Source organism: Cimex lectularius, unplaced genomic scaffold (assembly GCF_000648675.2).
Source record: "Cimex lectularius strain Harlan isolate CLEC.00 unplaced genomic scaffold, Clec_2.1 scaffold85, whole genome shotgun sequence".
Lineage (NCBI taxonomy): Eukaryota > Metazoa > Arthropoda > Insecta > Hemiptera > Cimicidae > Cimex > Cimex lectularius.
The window spans coordinates 1,239,576-1,254,600 of record NW_019392718.1 but is presented as its reverse complement, the minus strand read 5'-3'; the positions used below and the strand labels follow the sequence as shown (position 1 = coordinate 1,254,600).

General features: G+C 31.4%; 1 protein-coding gene across 5 annotated transcripts in view; it reads left to right on the top strand.

Annotated features, from left to right (window-relative positions):
- LOC106670654 (calcitonin gene-related peptide type 1 receptor-like) overlaps positions 1-15,025 on the top strand; it is a 149,003-nt gene that overhangs the window by 30,015 nt on the left and 103,963 nt on the right. For 2 of the 5 annotated variants that reach the window (XM_024226599.1, XM_024226600.1), the window contains exons 2-3: positions 3,077-3,177; positions 11,964-12,001. Coding sequence is in view for 1 of the 5 variants with exons in the window: in XM_024226598.1 (XP_024082366.1) it covers positions 5,684-5,711; positions 11,964-12,001 (66 nt within the window). In the remaining 4 variants the exon portion in view is untranslated. Of the gene's footprint in view, positions 1-3,076; positions 3,178-5,638; positions 5,712-11,963; positions 12,002-15,025 lie in introns of those variants that run through there. The other 3 variants (XM_014401176.2, XM_014401184.2, XM_024226598.1) reach the window with 2 other exon arrangements.

The window sequence follows — 15,025 nt, the reverse complement described above, 5'->3', positions numbered from 1 at the left end:
CTCCAAGTTGGAACAATGCGTTTCCAGGTCAAACTGGTCCCGGGATTTATTTAGCATTAGAACTCGGAATCCATTTGGAAGTATCGTATAATTCAGCCGATAGGGAAACAGGTCACGGAAGTGACTCTTAAAGCATTAAAGCTTTCATTAAACCCCCTTGAGGGACAAGTTCTAAAACTTTTCTCCCACGCCTTTCGAAAACTTTAAAATCCGACTTGTAACTCAAATGAATGAATAAATAAATAAAATCTTCTCTTTATTGGTGTTAATACCCACTAAAAGGGATAAAGTAATTCTAACAGAATATTTTTCAAAAGGAATTTTATACATCCCGTGCAATTAGAATAATTAAATTATGTACTTAACGTATGCATCAATAGACATCATTAAAAATAAAATATAAAAGTGAATAAATTTTCATTCAATGAAATTAAAAATGTTAAATTCTTGCAATTGCCCTATGACATTAATGTGTGACGATGTGCTTTCCAGAATGCTTTTAAACACATCAAAGACCGTTTAAAAAATAACAATTTATTAGTTTTAATAGCAAAAACATACCTGAATTGTATTAAATAATTAAACATAAATTTATCACTGATTCATTTCTGCCTACATAACAAACTTAATCCCTTTATCACAGTCTGCTTTAACACGATCGGTGATTTCCCTCAAGGGTACATTCTCGGTCTCATGCTTTCTAGTTATTTGTTGAGCATAAAATAAATTTTTCGGAGGAACTAAATGGTTAAATGGTAAAGACTAAAGTAGAAGACAATAAAAATAAAATATAAAAGTGAATACACGATAAATTATATAATAAAATCGTTGGAATTTCCCTATGGTTTATTTATGTTGAAGACAAAGGCAGTTTAGAAGAAAAACCAATTTTATTTTTACGCACGTCTAGGTTTAATAAACTTACTTATTTCAACACGGAAAGGCAATTTATAACTTTATTTTTATAGTTGTTACGTTAAAATCTAAATTTATTTTGAATCACAGTTGAGCAAGTACACACAAACACACACATGCACCCGCATACAGTTTTTATTAATGAAAAAAGGATATTTGATGGAAATGATAATTTCCTCTGTACGAAATGTTTCTAGCATGGTAAAACATGATTTTTTAAACGGAAGCATGGTTAAACACACCAGAAGAAATATTAGTATCGCTATTCCAAAATATTTTATTATTTACTTTTCTGTCAAATTTTACACAGCTAGAGAGAAAAAGTTTATTTCATTCGAATTTGTTCATTGTCAGTGTAAACAAACAACATGCATACTGACTCGTCAAATTGTTATAACCAGTTATTCTAATAACCCACTTCGTTTGGAATAAGTGTATTTTAAATCCAGTTTTTGTATCAATTAAACCGATGTTATATAATTAATTATTTACCTTTTACTATCGTTCTATCGCAGTTAAAGTAGTTATCATAAAATAATCTTCAAGACAATTTTATTTTATCTTATAATAAAATTAGTGTATTACATTGATCTAAAGATTGGTTACTGGCGTGGTATCACCAATTTTAATGAAATATTTTTGTTAAAACTAGGTCAAAAAGTAATATATGAAAAATTGACTAGCATATAAAGAGTGAGTTTAACTTCTACCTATTTTTGGGGAAAATGACCCAAGTCACGTAATCTTTTTTTTTAATTTTGTCATTTTCTCATGAATAAATGTTTTGATTAACTTTCCAAGTGAGGGCTTGACCAATTCAAATGACTTCTCGTCATTGCACATTTTTAAAACGATTTTTACCGTTGAATTCAATGCAAACGGGTTTAATTTGGAGTTTCGAGTTATTTGCAAAAATCTATGTACCCTAGTGTCAATAAAATTTTTTTATTGTTACGACTTGTAGATCAACGTTTTATTGCAGGCCGGCGTTGAGATTTTTGAATAATTAATTGAATGTTTGACAGCAATTGGCACATGTGATCAAGCCTGATTTCACCTGCTTAACTAAATCATCAATCAGGAAACAATTTGATTAAGCGTGAAATTATATTTCCTCGGTCGAAATCACAAAGCCAAACGCCTGCCTTCAATATCTACCGTCCCTGCAACGAATTTTCAACGCACAAAATATACCCCTGGCCGGAAAAAAAGTTTCTAACTTTTTGTCACAAGGGAGACGGGTAATCGGTCCTTAATACAGAGTAATACTATAAATCATTCGGTAGGAGATTTTTTTAACTTTTCCAACAGCCGGATGGACCCAGTCCCAATAGACGATAGAAGTGAGCAAGATCCAAGGCTACTTTTCACAATCCACTAAATACGTCAAAAAGATCAAGAAATACCGTTCACCAACTTGATCACTTAATAACCCTGTGACTGAACTGGGGAAAATAAACCTTTAGTTCAGTGGTGGTCGGCAAACCGCGGTTCGCGAGTCGCAGGCGCGTCTTTGACTTCTTGGCTGCGGCTCTTTCACGAAATGTTTAGTGGAGACACGAAGCGAAAAGTACGACAGGTGCAAGAAAAGGGATTGTCGCTATTTTAAAGAAAAAATTAATCACGAGATACTTACTTACCATTGTATTATTCATAAGGAAGCACTATGTGTGCAGACATTTCCTGAAAAAATTTGCAAAGTAATAGTATTGGTGATTAAGATTATCAATTCCAATGTAGCGAAAGCTCTTTACCATCGCCAATTTAAAAAAATTGTTAATTGAGGTAGAGAGTGAGTATGCAGATCTTCTGCTGCATAACAAGTTTCGTTGGTTATCGAGATGAAACGTTTTAAAACGTTTCGCTTCACCGTTTACTGAAATAAAACATTTCTTCTTGAGAAGAGTGCAGAGCTATCGAACGATCTGAGGATCGAGAAATTTTATTTCATGGTCGACGTTACTTCTCATGTAAATCAGCTTAATCGCAAGTTACAAGGGAAAGGAAACACAATTTTTTCGATGTTAGAAGAAGTAATTACATTTGAAAACAAATTGTTGATATTTGTCGAAAATTTTGAAAGAGAAACTCTAATTCACTTTCCATGACTATTGAAATATTGTCGAGAAAATAAGTCTAATATTGACATTTGCTATTTCAGAACAACACTGTTAAATATGAAGGAATCTTTTCTCAGCAGGCTCAAAGACTAGAAACAACAAAGCTACGTTAGCCTTTGTTATAAAACCTCTTAATGCCACGGTAAGAAAAATTAATTTTTCGCCTTTTAATATTGCTATTGGCAGCTTTGAAATGCAGTTGCTGGATTTAAAAAATAAAGAATTTTGGAGCTCAAAATTCGAGCGTCTTTATGCCGATATACAGCTATTGGAGAAAAATACATGTGAATTAAGTTTACAGCACAAGTGGTCTGCTTTGAAAGATCTGGAGAGGGAAGATATGCTGATTTTTAAATAATCTGGGATTGTATTCCTGGCGCATATGATCACGTGAAGAAACTAAAGTTTGCTGTTCTTTCCTTATTAGGGTTTACATATTTACGCAAAAAATAATTTTCAAGCATGAATTTTATCAAGAGTAGATCAAGAAATCGCTTATCGATGAGAACTTGGAATCGTGCCTAAAATTAAAAACAACATACCTGACTTACCATTACTTTTCAAGGAAATGCATGGCCATTGTTCACATTAGTTGAGTATTTGTAGTTTTTTTAAGGATACCTTTTTATATATTTAAATAAATATTATCTTTATAGAAAAATGATGCGAAGTTTTATTTAATGTACCGTTAGTTAAACTAAGACATATTCAGAAAAAGCAAGCTCAAGAGTGTACTTTTAATTTTAATTATATCCATAAAAATGTCTCTACTAAAGCAAAGCTTAAGTTTAAAAAAATGGCTCTTTGAATAAACTTCAATTTCGTATTGTTTATATTTGGCTCTTAAGGATGACTAGTTTGCCGACTACTGCTTTAGTATATATTGTAAGTGGCCTAATATATTTTCCTCACAAAATATTCAGACTGCTTTGTCATTCGCGAACTATACTTTCTTTTTCGAGTTTACGTGTATAATCACGTTTAATTCTAAAATTACATCATAGGTGAAGGAAATTTTTTTCTCGAAAGATTTGTACAGATTGTGTATAATCAAAATAGTTGCATCGTTTTTAATTAAGATGATAAGGCGTGACTCAAGCCGAGAAAATAATTAGGGACGCGTTGGTTTATAACCCACTTGAAAATAGGGTTTAAACATTGATTTAACCAAGTTTCTAATGCAGTTTTCAACTAAGTAAATGTGATGTTCCGCGTTAATTATAAAGGGTCAGGGGTCATTTGGTTGGAAATAATTACTGGAATTTAATCCTCCGGTGTTTGAAATTTTCCTTTTGGCGGCCGATTTTCACACTCCGCTTTTAAATGGGAATGGCATAAAATTGCACACAGGCCTAAACAAATAAAAGAACTTGTGAAAAAAAGAATTTCAGAAAACTACCCGATTTATAAAAGTCGTAAACCGTTTTACAAGCTTTTCGAATGGGCAATTATTCTTCGTTTCACTGGGTTAATGTTGTTTCTTGCTTTTGTTTTCTCTTTTTATCCCCGTAAGGCATTTATTAGGGTTATTACTTATTTCGTGTATACAAGTTTTTTTTTAATGCATTCAAGATAGAGGTGTTGTGTTAAGAAGAAATTCTAAAATATCCTGTATTTTAAACATACTGTTACTTATACTAAAATCCAAAATTAAACTTTGCAATTCAACTAAAAGTTTTGATAATTTATTTTTGTTAATAATATAGAGGCGTTGTGTTCAGAGGAAATTTGAAAGATACGATATTTTAAGCTACTGACAAAGAAAGCCTTTGAAAAAAAATCGCGCTAAGTACCCTTAAAAGCTGTTCAAACAAATTTTTATAGCAAACGAAAAATAGACATTTTATGGCTGGATCAGCCGAGTATATTTTTTCCGATTTCCCGTGTTCCACTTTAAAATTCATAACCCCTCGGGGATTTAATCCAACAACGTTATTACAACAGTGAAAAAGCTGCATTTCTCTTCTGGGAGCCTATGTCAACAAGCTTTTGAGAAAGATAAGAAGGAAATCAACAAAAATCCCAAAACGTTTTATTTTTATCTCCGGTCTGATTTATTTAGTAACAATTTATTATTTATTTAAGGAAAAATCACAATCAACATTTTTTTCATATACTACCCCAGTTTTTTGCTTCATATTCTAATACTCTAGAAATTAATTTCTCCTGAGAAAAAAAATGTTATTTTTTATCCAAATCGGTTAAGGATTTCTATAGATACAATTATTGTAATATAGTATGGGTTTTTTTTTTTTGAGAACGGGGTTTTATATTTTGGCCTACTGTCGATGTTTGGTTGTCTGTTGTAAGCAAAAAATAGAGAAAACAAAAATCCCAAAACGTTCATTTTTTTTAATCTCCGGTCTGATTTATTTAATAACAATTTATTATTTATTTAAGTAAAAATCACAATCAACATTTNATATATATACCCCCTGTTTATTTTTCTCCATATTATAATACTCTAGAAAATAATTTCTCTTGAGAAAAAAGATGTGATTTTTTATCCAAATCGGTTAAGGGTTTCTATAGATACAATTATTTTAAAATAAGTAGTACAAAGTTTTTTTTCCAGAATGGCGTTTTATATTTTGGCTTACTGTTCATGTTTGGTTGGCAAAAGATCCAGATTACTTATTTATACAACAATGAATTACTCAATAGGTAGAATTTCAGGTAGGCGCAAGATAACTCGTGAACTTTTGAAAATAACAAGACAAATTGTCCAGTAAAATATCGTCAAGTCGTTACAAAGTTATAACCATTTTCGGTTTTTCGAAAAAACCCTGATTTTTTTAACCAACTTTGGCTTCCTTAAATAAATTATAACCGGAGATATAAAATAAACCGTTTAAGAAATTATTATTCATTTCATATTCCTTTTTATTTTACAAAAATTTAAATAGAAATCAACGTTTGTTGATAAAAACTGACAAAAGAAATATTACGCTTTCTACCGGATGTTATAATAAAATCCAGAGGTGTTAGAAATTTTTAAGAAAATACAGAACAAGAAAACTACCCCGGTGAATCCAGCCAAATGTCTTTTTTATTGCAATAAAAATTTATTGTTATAAATAAAAATAATGGGGCACTTAAATTGTCTGCTTTAGTGGAAGCGTTTTTCGGTACTTTATCTCTTTTAATCAGATAGTGCTTATTATTTTCTTAATTTATTGTTAACAACCACCAGCTAAAAAATGTCCATTTTTTATTTTAGTTTTTAGGTACTTAAAACAAATGCAAATTATTTTTTCAATAAAATATTTTTTGGTATATATTACTACTAGAGATACTATTTTTGTATTTGTAACTACTTGAACATCCTATCTAATTTTATACAATGTTACATACTATGTTTAAAAACATGTAAGTTACTTTTACAAATAATTTTGTTGGCCGCAACCGTTTAGGGATTGACATGGTGCTCATCACTTTAAGGTAAAAGTCTGAGGTTCGAATCCTGCGGCTTTGCATTCGAATCCGACATACTTATAAACGGGCTTTTTCTCAAAGCTATCAGCATCCATAACATAAGGCTGTTTTTTGTTTTTTTTAAGATCTTTTTTTTTATTTTTTAGTAAAATAGCTTAAATATAAGCACAACATTGAAGTTGCTTGAATGAGGTTGTTCCACTTTTAATATTTAAGAATTATCCTTTTTTGTTGATAATGAATTTTTTTAACAAAAATGAATTTCTCGGCTCCTGGGAGTGAACTGACCTCCATACTTCTCCTTGTTAGATCTATGTAAAAGAAACATTTCAAACATAGTAATTATGAGAAAATTTTTTTCTTGAATTTATTTTATACTTGACTTTTTTTTAACGAGAGTCGTTTGTAAAAAACATTATAATAATGTAGTAATTGATAAAAAACTGGATTTAAAATAAAATATTCATACAACGCATTTCTTTTTCTCTTTCATTATTTGGTAGCCTCAAGGAGTGTAGGGAAGCCTCCGCCCACTCTTTTTCCTTCCCATTGTTTCGAATATAAATAAAACATGTCTTTGAAATAAAAGGCTTTTTTTGTTTTGAAAAACAAATATCACGACACTTATACAACACCTTTATTGTCCGGAAACAGCACCAGGTGAAAGTCCCCTAAGTAACTCTCGCATGTAAGTTTAACTTTGCTTTTAAAGTCTGTTTACAGGGTAGCAAAAAGTCCTACTAATTCGAAGAAGAAACCTTTTATTCTGACTTTTTTGACGGCTGTACCGCTGTCTTGACAGACTCGTGGTTTAATTCTACTTCATTCATATAATAATCAATCTGGTGTTAAAATTCAGTGTAGAATTTACAGAGAGAATTTTCAAGCATAAGTTTACAAATTTGTCAAGCAAAGTAAGACCAAAGCCGTTTTGAAGCTTGTTTTATAATATTTCATGAATCTACTTTAAGCTTAATTACTATAATTGTTCATTAAAAATTATACAGAGCTCTCTGTAATTAACGATTTTAAAAATTGTGTATTTTTTGCAAAACTTTTTATATGTAATTTTCACTGCATAATTGATGCCCTATTTTTCATATTGACCTGTACTTCTTTAAACAAATTTTGATATAATTAAAACAATAAGTCGAGAATGATAATTTTATAACGAAAAAAAAGTTATTTTGTAAAAAACATTTTGTTCGTCTGATTTGGAGGTAGATTAAGACTCTAACGACTAACTTTTTATTGAAAAAGTCATTGCAATGAGCAAAAACCATCATAAAGCCATAGCAGAATTCATTATTTACAGTATAGGCATGGATAAAACTATATGATTTGATTTGATATATTTGTAATAACATAGAACATATTCTTCCAAGTTTCAGGGGAAGTGGCGGGGTACTATTACATCCCGTTACAATAATTGATCTATTTGATCCCTAGTCTAAATATAGAGGTTTTAACAATATTGTGCTCGTGGAAAATTACAAAAAAAACAACAAAAATAGGTGCCTCGTAGCCACCTTCCTTTTATTAATGATTTCATTTACGTGACTAGAGAAATTGAGCTTGCTGTCCAAAATGACGCCTATGTCTTTGATTTTTCATCCCATGGAATTTGCAAGCTGTTACATATACATGGAGTCTAAAGATAGGGCGACTCCTGGTAAAAAGTATGAACTCAGTTTTGGGGAAATTTTGAGTTTCCACCGGTTATAGAAACAGGACACCCTATTTGCAGCTTCAATTAAAAATATAAAAATTATATTTATATTAAATATTTAATCTTCTTGATATCAAATTTGAACTTTTCCAGAAGCGAAGTTTCTCCAGTGCATAATAATAATAAGTGGGAAGTTTATGGGCCAACAAACAGCTGAGGTCATCGCCGGCCATCTACGTGTTTTCCATCTTTTTCTTTCCTTTCGCGCATATTTTGTTTTAAACTGCAGCCATTTGAGCATCTCGATCTGGTTACTGACTCTCTGATTTCAGATATATACTACGTTGATATTCTAGAATGNCGCCCTGTCTGCTTCTTCGTTCCCGGCTATCCCTATGTGGCCGGGAACCCATGCCAACACGACCTTCTTCCCAACTGCATCGATCCCTTTTAACTGTTCTTTTATCTTGTTTATTAAGGGGTCCACGGAGGCTCTTCTCCTGAGCTTCTGGACCGCACTGAGCGAATCGGTACATAACAAAAAAGAGTTGTCGTTTTTATTTTTTATCATGCTCAGTGCGAGGGATATGGCGTTTAGTTTCCAGTTATTATACTAATATTTATTTATTATACTAATAAATAACTACCAGTGCATATTATTTTCAAATAGTTTTTTCAGACTTAACGCCACTGTTGAATTTTAAAATAATTGAATCAACTTCTTGCCGTTGTTTAAAATTTTACGTGGATCTATTAAAGCACTTTCATTGAGTAAATATGGTATACACTGTTTTCGTAATGGGTTGTGAAACCCCCAGGCTGAAACAATATCCGGACTGAACGCTTCGACACGTTCTAACACGTGTTCCCTCATTGGAAGATAATCCAATTTAGAACGTTTGTAATTTGGTCAATTTGATCTGGCCAAGAGTTCTCATTTATAGACGTTGCCGTTACACATTGGATTGTATTTCTTCACGGGGCCTTTCGAATCCTCAAGCCCAGAAAGCAATGTGAGTAATCCTAAATTGAAACCCAAGTGTACTAGATGCCAAACCATTCATCCTTATTTTCCTGACGTTTCCTAGCTCTACGAGATCACTGTGATATTTTAAAAACCCAGAGAGTTAAATCAATTTTATAAAAACATATAAACACTTTTTGTAAATTGATTAATAAATTGTTAACATTTAAATGACTAGTATGCTCAATACAGCAGCAGTATGGTTTTAAACGGAAAATAACTGTAATATTTTTCCAACACAATTGACTTTAATGTTAAAATGATAATAATATTAATATTCAGAATATTGTAATTTAAGCAGCTACTAATGGAAAGACCCAGAAAGGGTTAAAGAGACTAAACCGTTAGAATTGCTTATTAACAACCCATTGCTAATAACGGGGCTTGAATTTCCTTCATACTTTACATTCAAGATAAAAGGTTTTTCTGATATAAGCGGAATAATAAACTGCACTTTACTTTTTAAGTAACTCCCCCCCTCCCCCCAATATATATAATATTTCGAAAAGACAAGACGACAAGACAGTCCGTGAGTAAATTGAAATAACGACTAAATTATTACAGTAATGTATCAAGTGTATGTCGATTACTTCCTCGAAGCGTTTCGCTTAGCTGATGGCGGCGGTTTAAGGGTTGCGGTTGAAATCCGTTGCAATTAATCTTTTATGTGCTTAATAACTCGGCTGCTTGAAAAAGAGTTGAACTATTATTAATAATCAATAAGATGAATTATAATCTTAGGAAAAGTTGAAAAAATATCAAGATAAAAAAAACATCACAAAAACACTGGTAAAAGAAACCCTTTATGCATTCATATAATTTTATTCTTGCAATAAATGAACAAACATCACAAAATGTATTATGATAGATATCAAAAACGAAAACAACATAAAGAATCCTAATACAAGGTCTTTCAGTTGTTTATTAATTAATTTAAAAAAAATATGAATAGAAGATAGAAAAACATTATTACACAACATTATCTCAGTCGATTAGGTTAATATTAATTGAATAATGAAAAACTAATGATGTGTACTCTGATTTGAACTATGCAGTTTGAAGGTTTCTGTTTTTATCTGTAGTTTTAAACCAGGTTTATTATTATATTCTTATCAGTAAAATTGAAGGTTGAACTAGGTGGATCTTATGCTGGCAATGGCTCCACGCGGTTAGATACCAGGAAAAATCTAAGAGTACTTCAAGGAAGCATACTAGGTCCACTGTTGTTTTTGCTCTATTTTAACGACCTGCCTTCATACTTCAGTGCCTCCATAACTTCATAGGTAATGATGATGACTCCAATGTCCTAGCTCATTATCTCAAATATTTGATAGACGAAGCGAATGATTTCTTTAAGAAAGATTAACTTGAATCATTCTAAATTGTCGTGTGTAATCTTCAAAAGGACAAAAACTCCCAAAAGCTTGGAAATTCCTTCTTCACTGTTCTGGCTGGGCAATTAGCAATTGTAGACCACACGAGTTTTTGGGTGTGTAACATCACTATAGGCTTCGTTTTGACTGTTAAACATGTGAGAATATATGGGGTGTACCTGCAAAATATAAAACAGCGCAGGAGTAATTATGACGAACATGCAACACCATTGAGGATATGGAACACGATGGCTTGCTCTAGATATGGCGAGAAGAGAAAAATTTTGCTGGACAGAATACATTTTATAGTAAACTATAAACCTTGCTTTTTATTAAGTAGAAATTTGTAAATGTCTATTACACTTTGTTTATCGCTGCGGGATAATGGTATAGGATAGAAAGGGGTATCCGAGGTTGGTATTGGGTGTGTGTTCTGAGGATGTCGGGTCCTCGGAGCGGAGCAGTACGCCTCAAAACGGTCGTGGGTTCGATTCCCACCGTCGCTCCTTGAAATTCTTACTCTTCCGCACCAAGCAATTTTACATTCATCAACGTACTCTACCTGACATGAAATATCATAAGGTCTTCAAAACTGAAAATTCATTATTTATTAAATAGTAATTTAAAAATGGAAGAAAGTTGAGCAAGAAGTTCCAACTGTCTACACTCTACCAACTATGCTGTAAGACATTTCACATTAGCATTAATATTTATTTATCGTAAACTGTTGTCTTGTTCGTCATTTGTATATTTCCATGACTACTATGGAAGCACAAGGTAAAAAATGAAATAAAATCAATAATAAAAAAACACACCAGGTATTTAAAGAATATCTATAACTTGCTTCTTGAACTAGATCCTTATGATGTGGCGTCATTTAATTAATTTTAGTAACAACTATTAATTTTTAAGCACTATGTACACTCACATATATTTAATATATTGCACTACACTTTTTTTACGTTTAAATAAAGTGGTTTGATTTGATTTGAATAATAATAAACAAAGACAATCTCTTCAATATTTTGATTATTTATAAATAACATCAATATTTTTCTATATCTATAGTTTATATACAAGTTTCACATGCTTTCATTTTGTTTATCTATACATTAATCAGTGTGTGTGTATGTATTTTTTATCTACTTATTTTATTGACATGTATCTAAGTGTATATTCCTATTGATGTTTCTCTTTCTATTAAAAAAATTAAATCATCAGTCAACAAAATCATATTAAAATTGCATTAAATTTTTTTTCAGTAGTGTGCTTTGCTGGCATATTTTTGAATAATTCTCTCTATCCCAGCAAAGTAAAAAAAAATACATTCACCGTACAATATTTTCAACCAAATATTCCTAGTATAGATTATTTCAACTGTTGTTTTACTTAAAGAGTTTAAAAAGGAAAATTTTTGTTTGTTTCAGAGTCTGAAACAAATGAGGCTGACGTGGGAAAGACAGCAGTAAGTAAATTGGCCTCAAAGTTAACTTTTGTCTTTGAAGAATACGGAGCAATCTATCCCCAGTCGTTTTCTAAACAAATTAAAATCGTTAACCACAAATAAGTAGCTTTTAGAACTAGTCTTTAAATAGTGAAAAGAATACTCAATCTATGCATGATGTTCTCTATAAAGAATTAACTATGATAAGGTTTCTGTACATAAAAAATGGCATCTAGTGTGAAAAAATGCATGAAATAAATGTTATATGTAACCACAAATATTGCCACAATCGTCTTATTTTTAGTTTTTTGGTGGTGAGGGGGTGAGCAATTTCTAACCCCTCCCCACCCACAAAATATTGTTCATTCATCAGCATACTCTACCTAACATGAAGAATTATAAAACCATCAAAAATGAAAATTCTTTATTTATTGTGTTTTAATTAAAAAAAAAAAAAAAATAGGAATGTTGGGTAAGAAGTTCAACCGTCTACACCAGCTATGGTTTAAGACGTTTCACATTAGCATAAATATTTATTTACCTTAAACTGTTGTCTTTCGTTGGCAATACAGTTTCCTTTGCTGAATTTCATAACATTTGCCCGTCAAGTAAGCTCGGACCTGCTGGAATGCGATATGCGGACTGAGCAGAAGGCCTCGTCCAATTACCTCCCGGAATAAGGCAAGCCTTTCTACCAAACGCCTTATTCTTTTGTTATCGCAGCAAGGAAATCGACTGACTTTTCCTAATTGGTTTGCTTTGAACAAGAAATAAGATTCCACCCTTTCGTTCCTTCCATTTTTTGTCCCAGCGGGGATAATTAAAGCGTTTTCAAGTTTTTTTATCTGGCAGGCCTCGAGGGCCGAACAAATTAATTTATTATTTATGTCAAGAATAGAAGTATTGCGGCGAGTTTAACAACCACAGACTAACATTGGAATATTTCTTTTCTTAATCGTCAAAATTAATTCTTCAACACTTGTAGAAATTTTTTTTATTGCCAAAACCTGCTTTTGATTATTCACGTTTCTCAGACATTTTTAGACTGTAAGCTTTTAAATTATTGTATAAATACACTTTTTTTTTTTAGATATTTTAAATGCACATAAATTAAATAAGGTGAAGGATCTCCCAATCGTTTACTTATTTTCTCCTTTTTTAACCTACTTATTTACGATTATTTATTTAACCATTTATTTCATTTTTCAGGGTAAATAATTTCACTGGTTAATTTCGGACTCAATTGTAAAATAATGTTACATGTAGATATGAAGTTGAAGCATGATGTAATTCCTTTCAAAGCCTTCTTTGTAAAGAATACTGCGTGTGTTCAATAGAAGGATTTATTTAAAGGGGGTGAACGTGTTACGCTGTTAAGTCTCACAGTGATTACTGAACAAATTTATAACGCGGGGTTGTTCATTAGCGCAAAAAACCATAAACTATGAGAAGAAAAGTTATTAATGTCATTATTTTTGATATGTTTTGCAAACGTATACTGTAATGTTTTCATGGATTTGGAGGGCTTTACTTGCTTAAACTTATTCAAATGTGCAATTTTTCGATTTATACGTAAAAAATCGATCGTTTACGCCTATTTGCCAAATTTTGTTCCAGTAATTGAACTGAAAATTGTACAATTTTTGACCTCTGATTTCTGGTAATGTTGAGTTGAAAGCAATTGCCCAAGAGTGTTCAAGTGAGCGTGGCTAAGTTGGATGATTGCTGGTCGAGAATGGCGAAAGTTTGATTTGTCGTAATTGCTTCTTTTTTATTTACTGTAAATATAATACAAATAACAAAATATAATAATATATATAATAAAATGTAATAATAATTTTAATATAAAATACTTTTTTTTCCAATTCAACGGTTTAGTGAAATTCAGATCCAGGAAAGTAAGCTCTTTACACACAGGACTATTAAATTTTGACTTTACACACTTGAGAATCCAAGCATAAAATTTGTCTTATAAAAATTACCATTTCATTTAATAAGTTAAACAATTTAGATCATTCTAGTATTTTTATAATATTAATAAATGATTCGTAATAATAATTCTGCTCGGTTCAATTAACGTATTACAAACATTTTTTTTATTATTCCACCAAGTACAGAAGTTAGCGAAATCGAATTCCGAGAAAAAAAATTGGCGCTCACCCTGCAAATTTGAGTTCATCCCAGTACAGACACGGCTCGCAAGAAAATTAAATGCAAATCACACTTGTTAGCATAATTTCGCCTGTTTACGCCGTTTACGGTCGTTCAGGATTTGCATGTTTGCTTTCCCACCCGGCTGCCGGCTTTAAGTACGTCTTGGACTTAAACCACACGATTCATCCTTTTGGCGTTCTAATCAACCAATTTCCACTTTTATATTTAAAACTGTTTGAGTTGGTCTTAGCGAACAGGTGGTTGAAAGTGATCAATTATTTTGCCCGGTGAGACCTGTGAGCTCGATAGAAACCAAACTGTAGGTGTTGCTTACTTGTTAACCCATTGGTCTAAAATACTTTATCAATAGAGTCCACCTTTTCTCAATCCGCTGCAAACACTGCTTGAAATCACTCTGTTATTTATATCAACAAAGAAAATTGCAAATTTAGTTTAATATTACTTAATTTAAGTAATTAATATATTTTCTATGATTAGTCTCATTAACATAATGGACCCAAGCCCGGAGATACATTCGTATAAATCGTTTTGAATTTAATATTGCTAGAAAAACGTTCGATGGAAAAATATAAAGGTAAGTGATCACAGAAAACCAAGTAGAGTGAGTAGAAATGACAGCTACAGTTTTTTGACCATATTTGCAAATATATATATATATATATATATAAGTAGATTAGTAATTCTTGAATTTAACAGTGTAACAAATTTAACAGTAGATAATTGTGTAACTATATTCAGAATATTAAAAAAAAAAGAAATTCATTCAGTGTAAAACATTTCTGTATAAATAAATAATTCTTTTCCTGTTTCTTATGCTTCATCATGGAAATTGTTAAAAATATTTTCAGAAAGCGTGGGTTTTGGATTTTA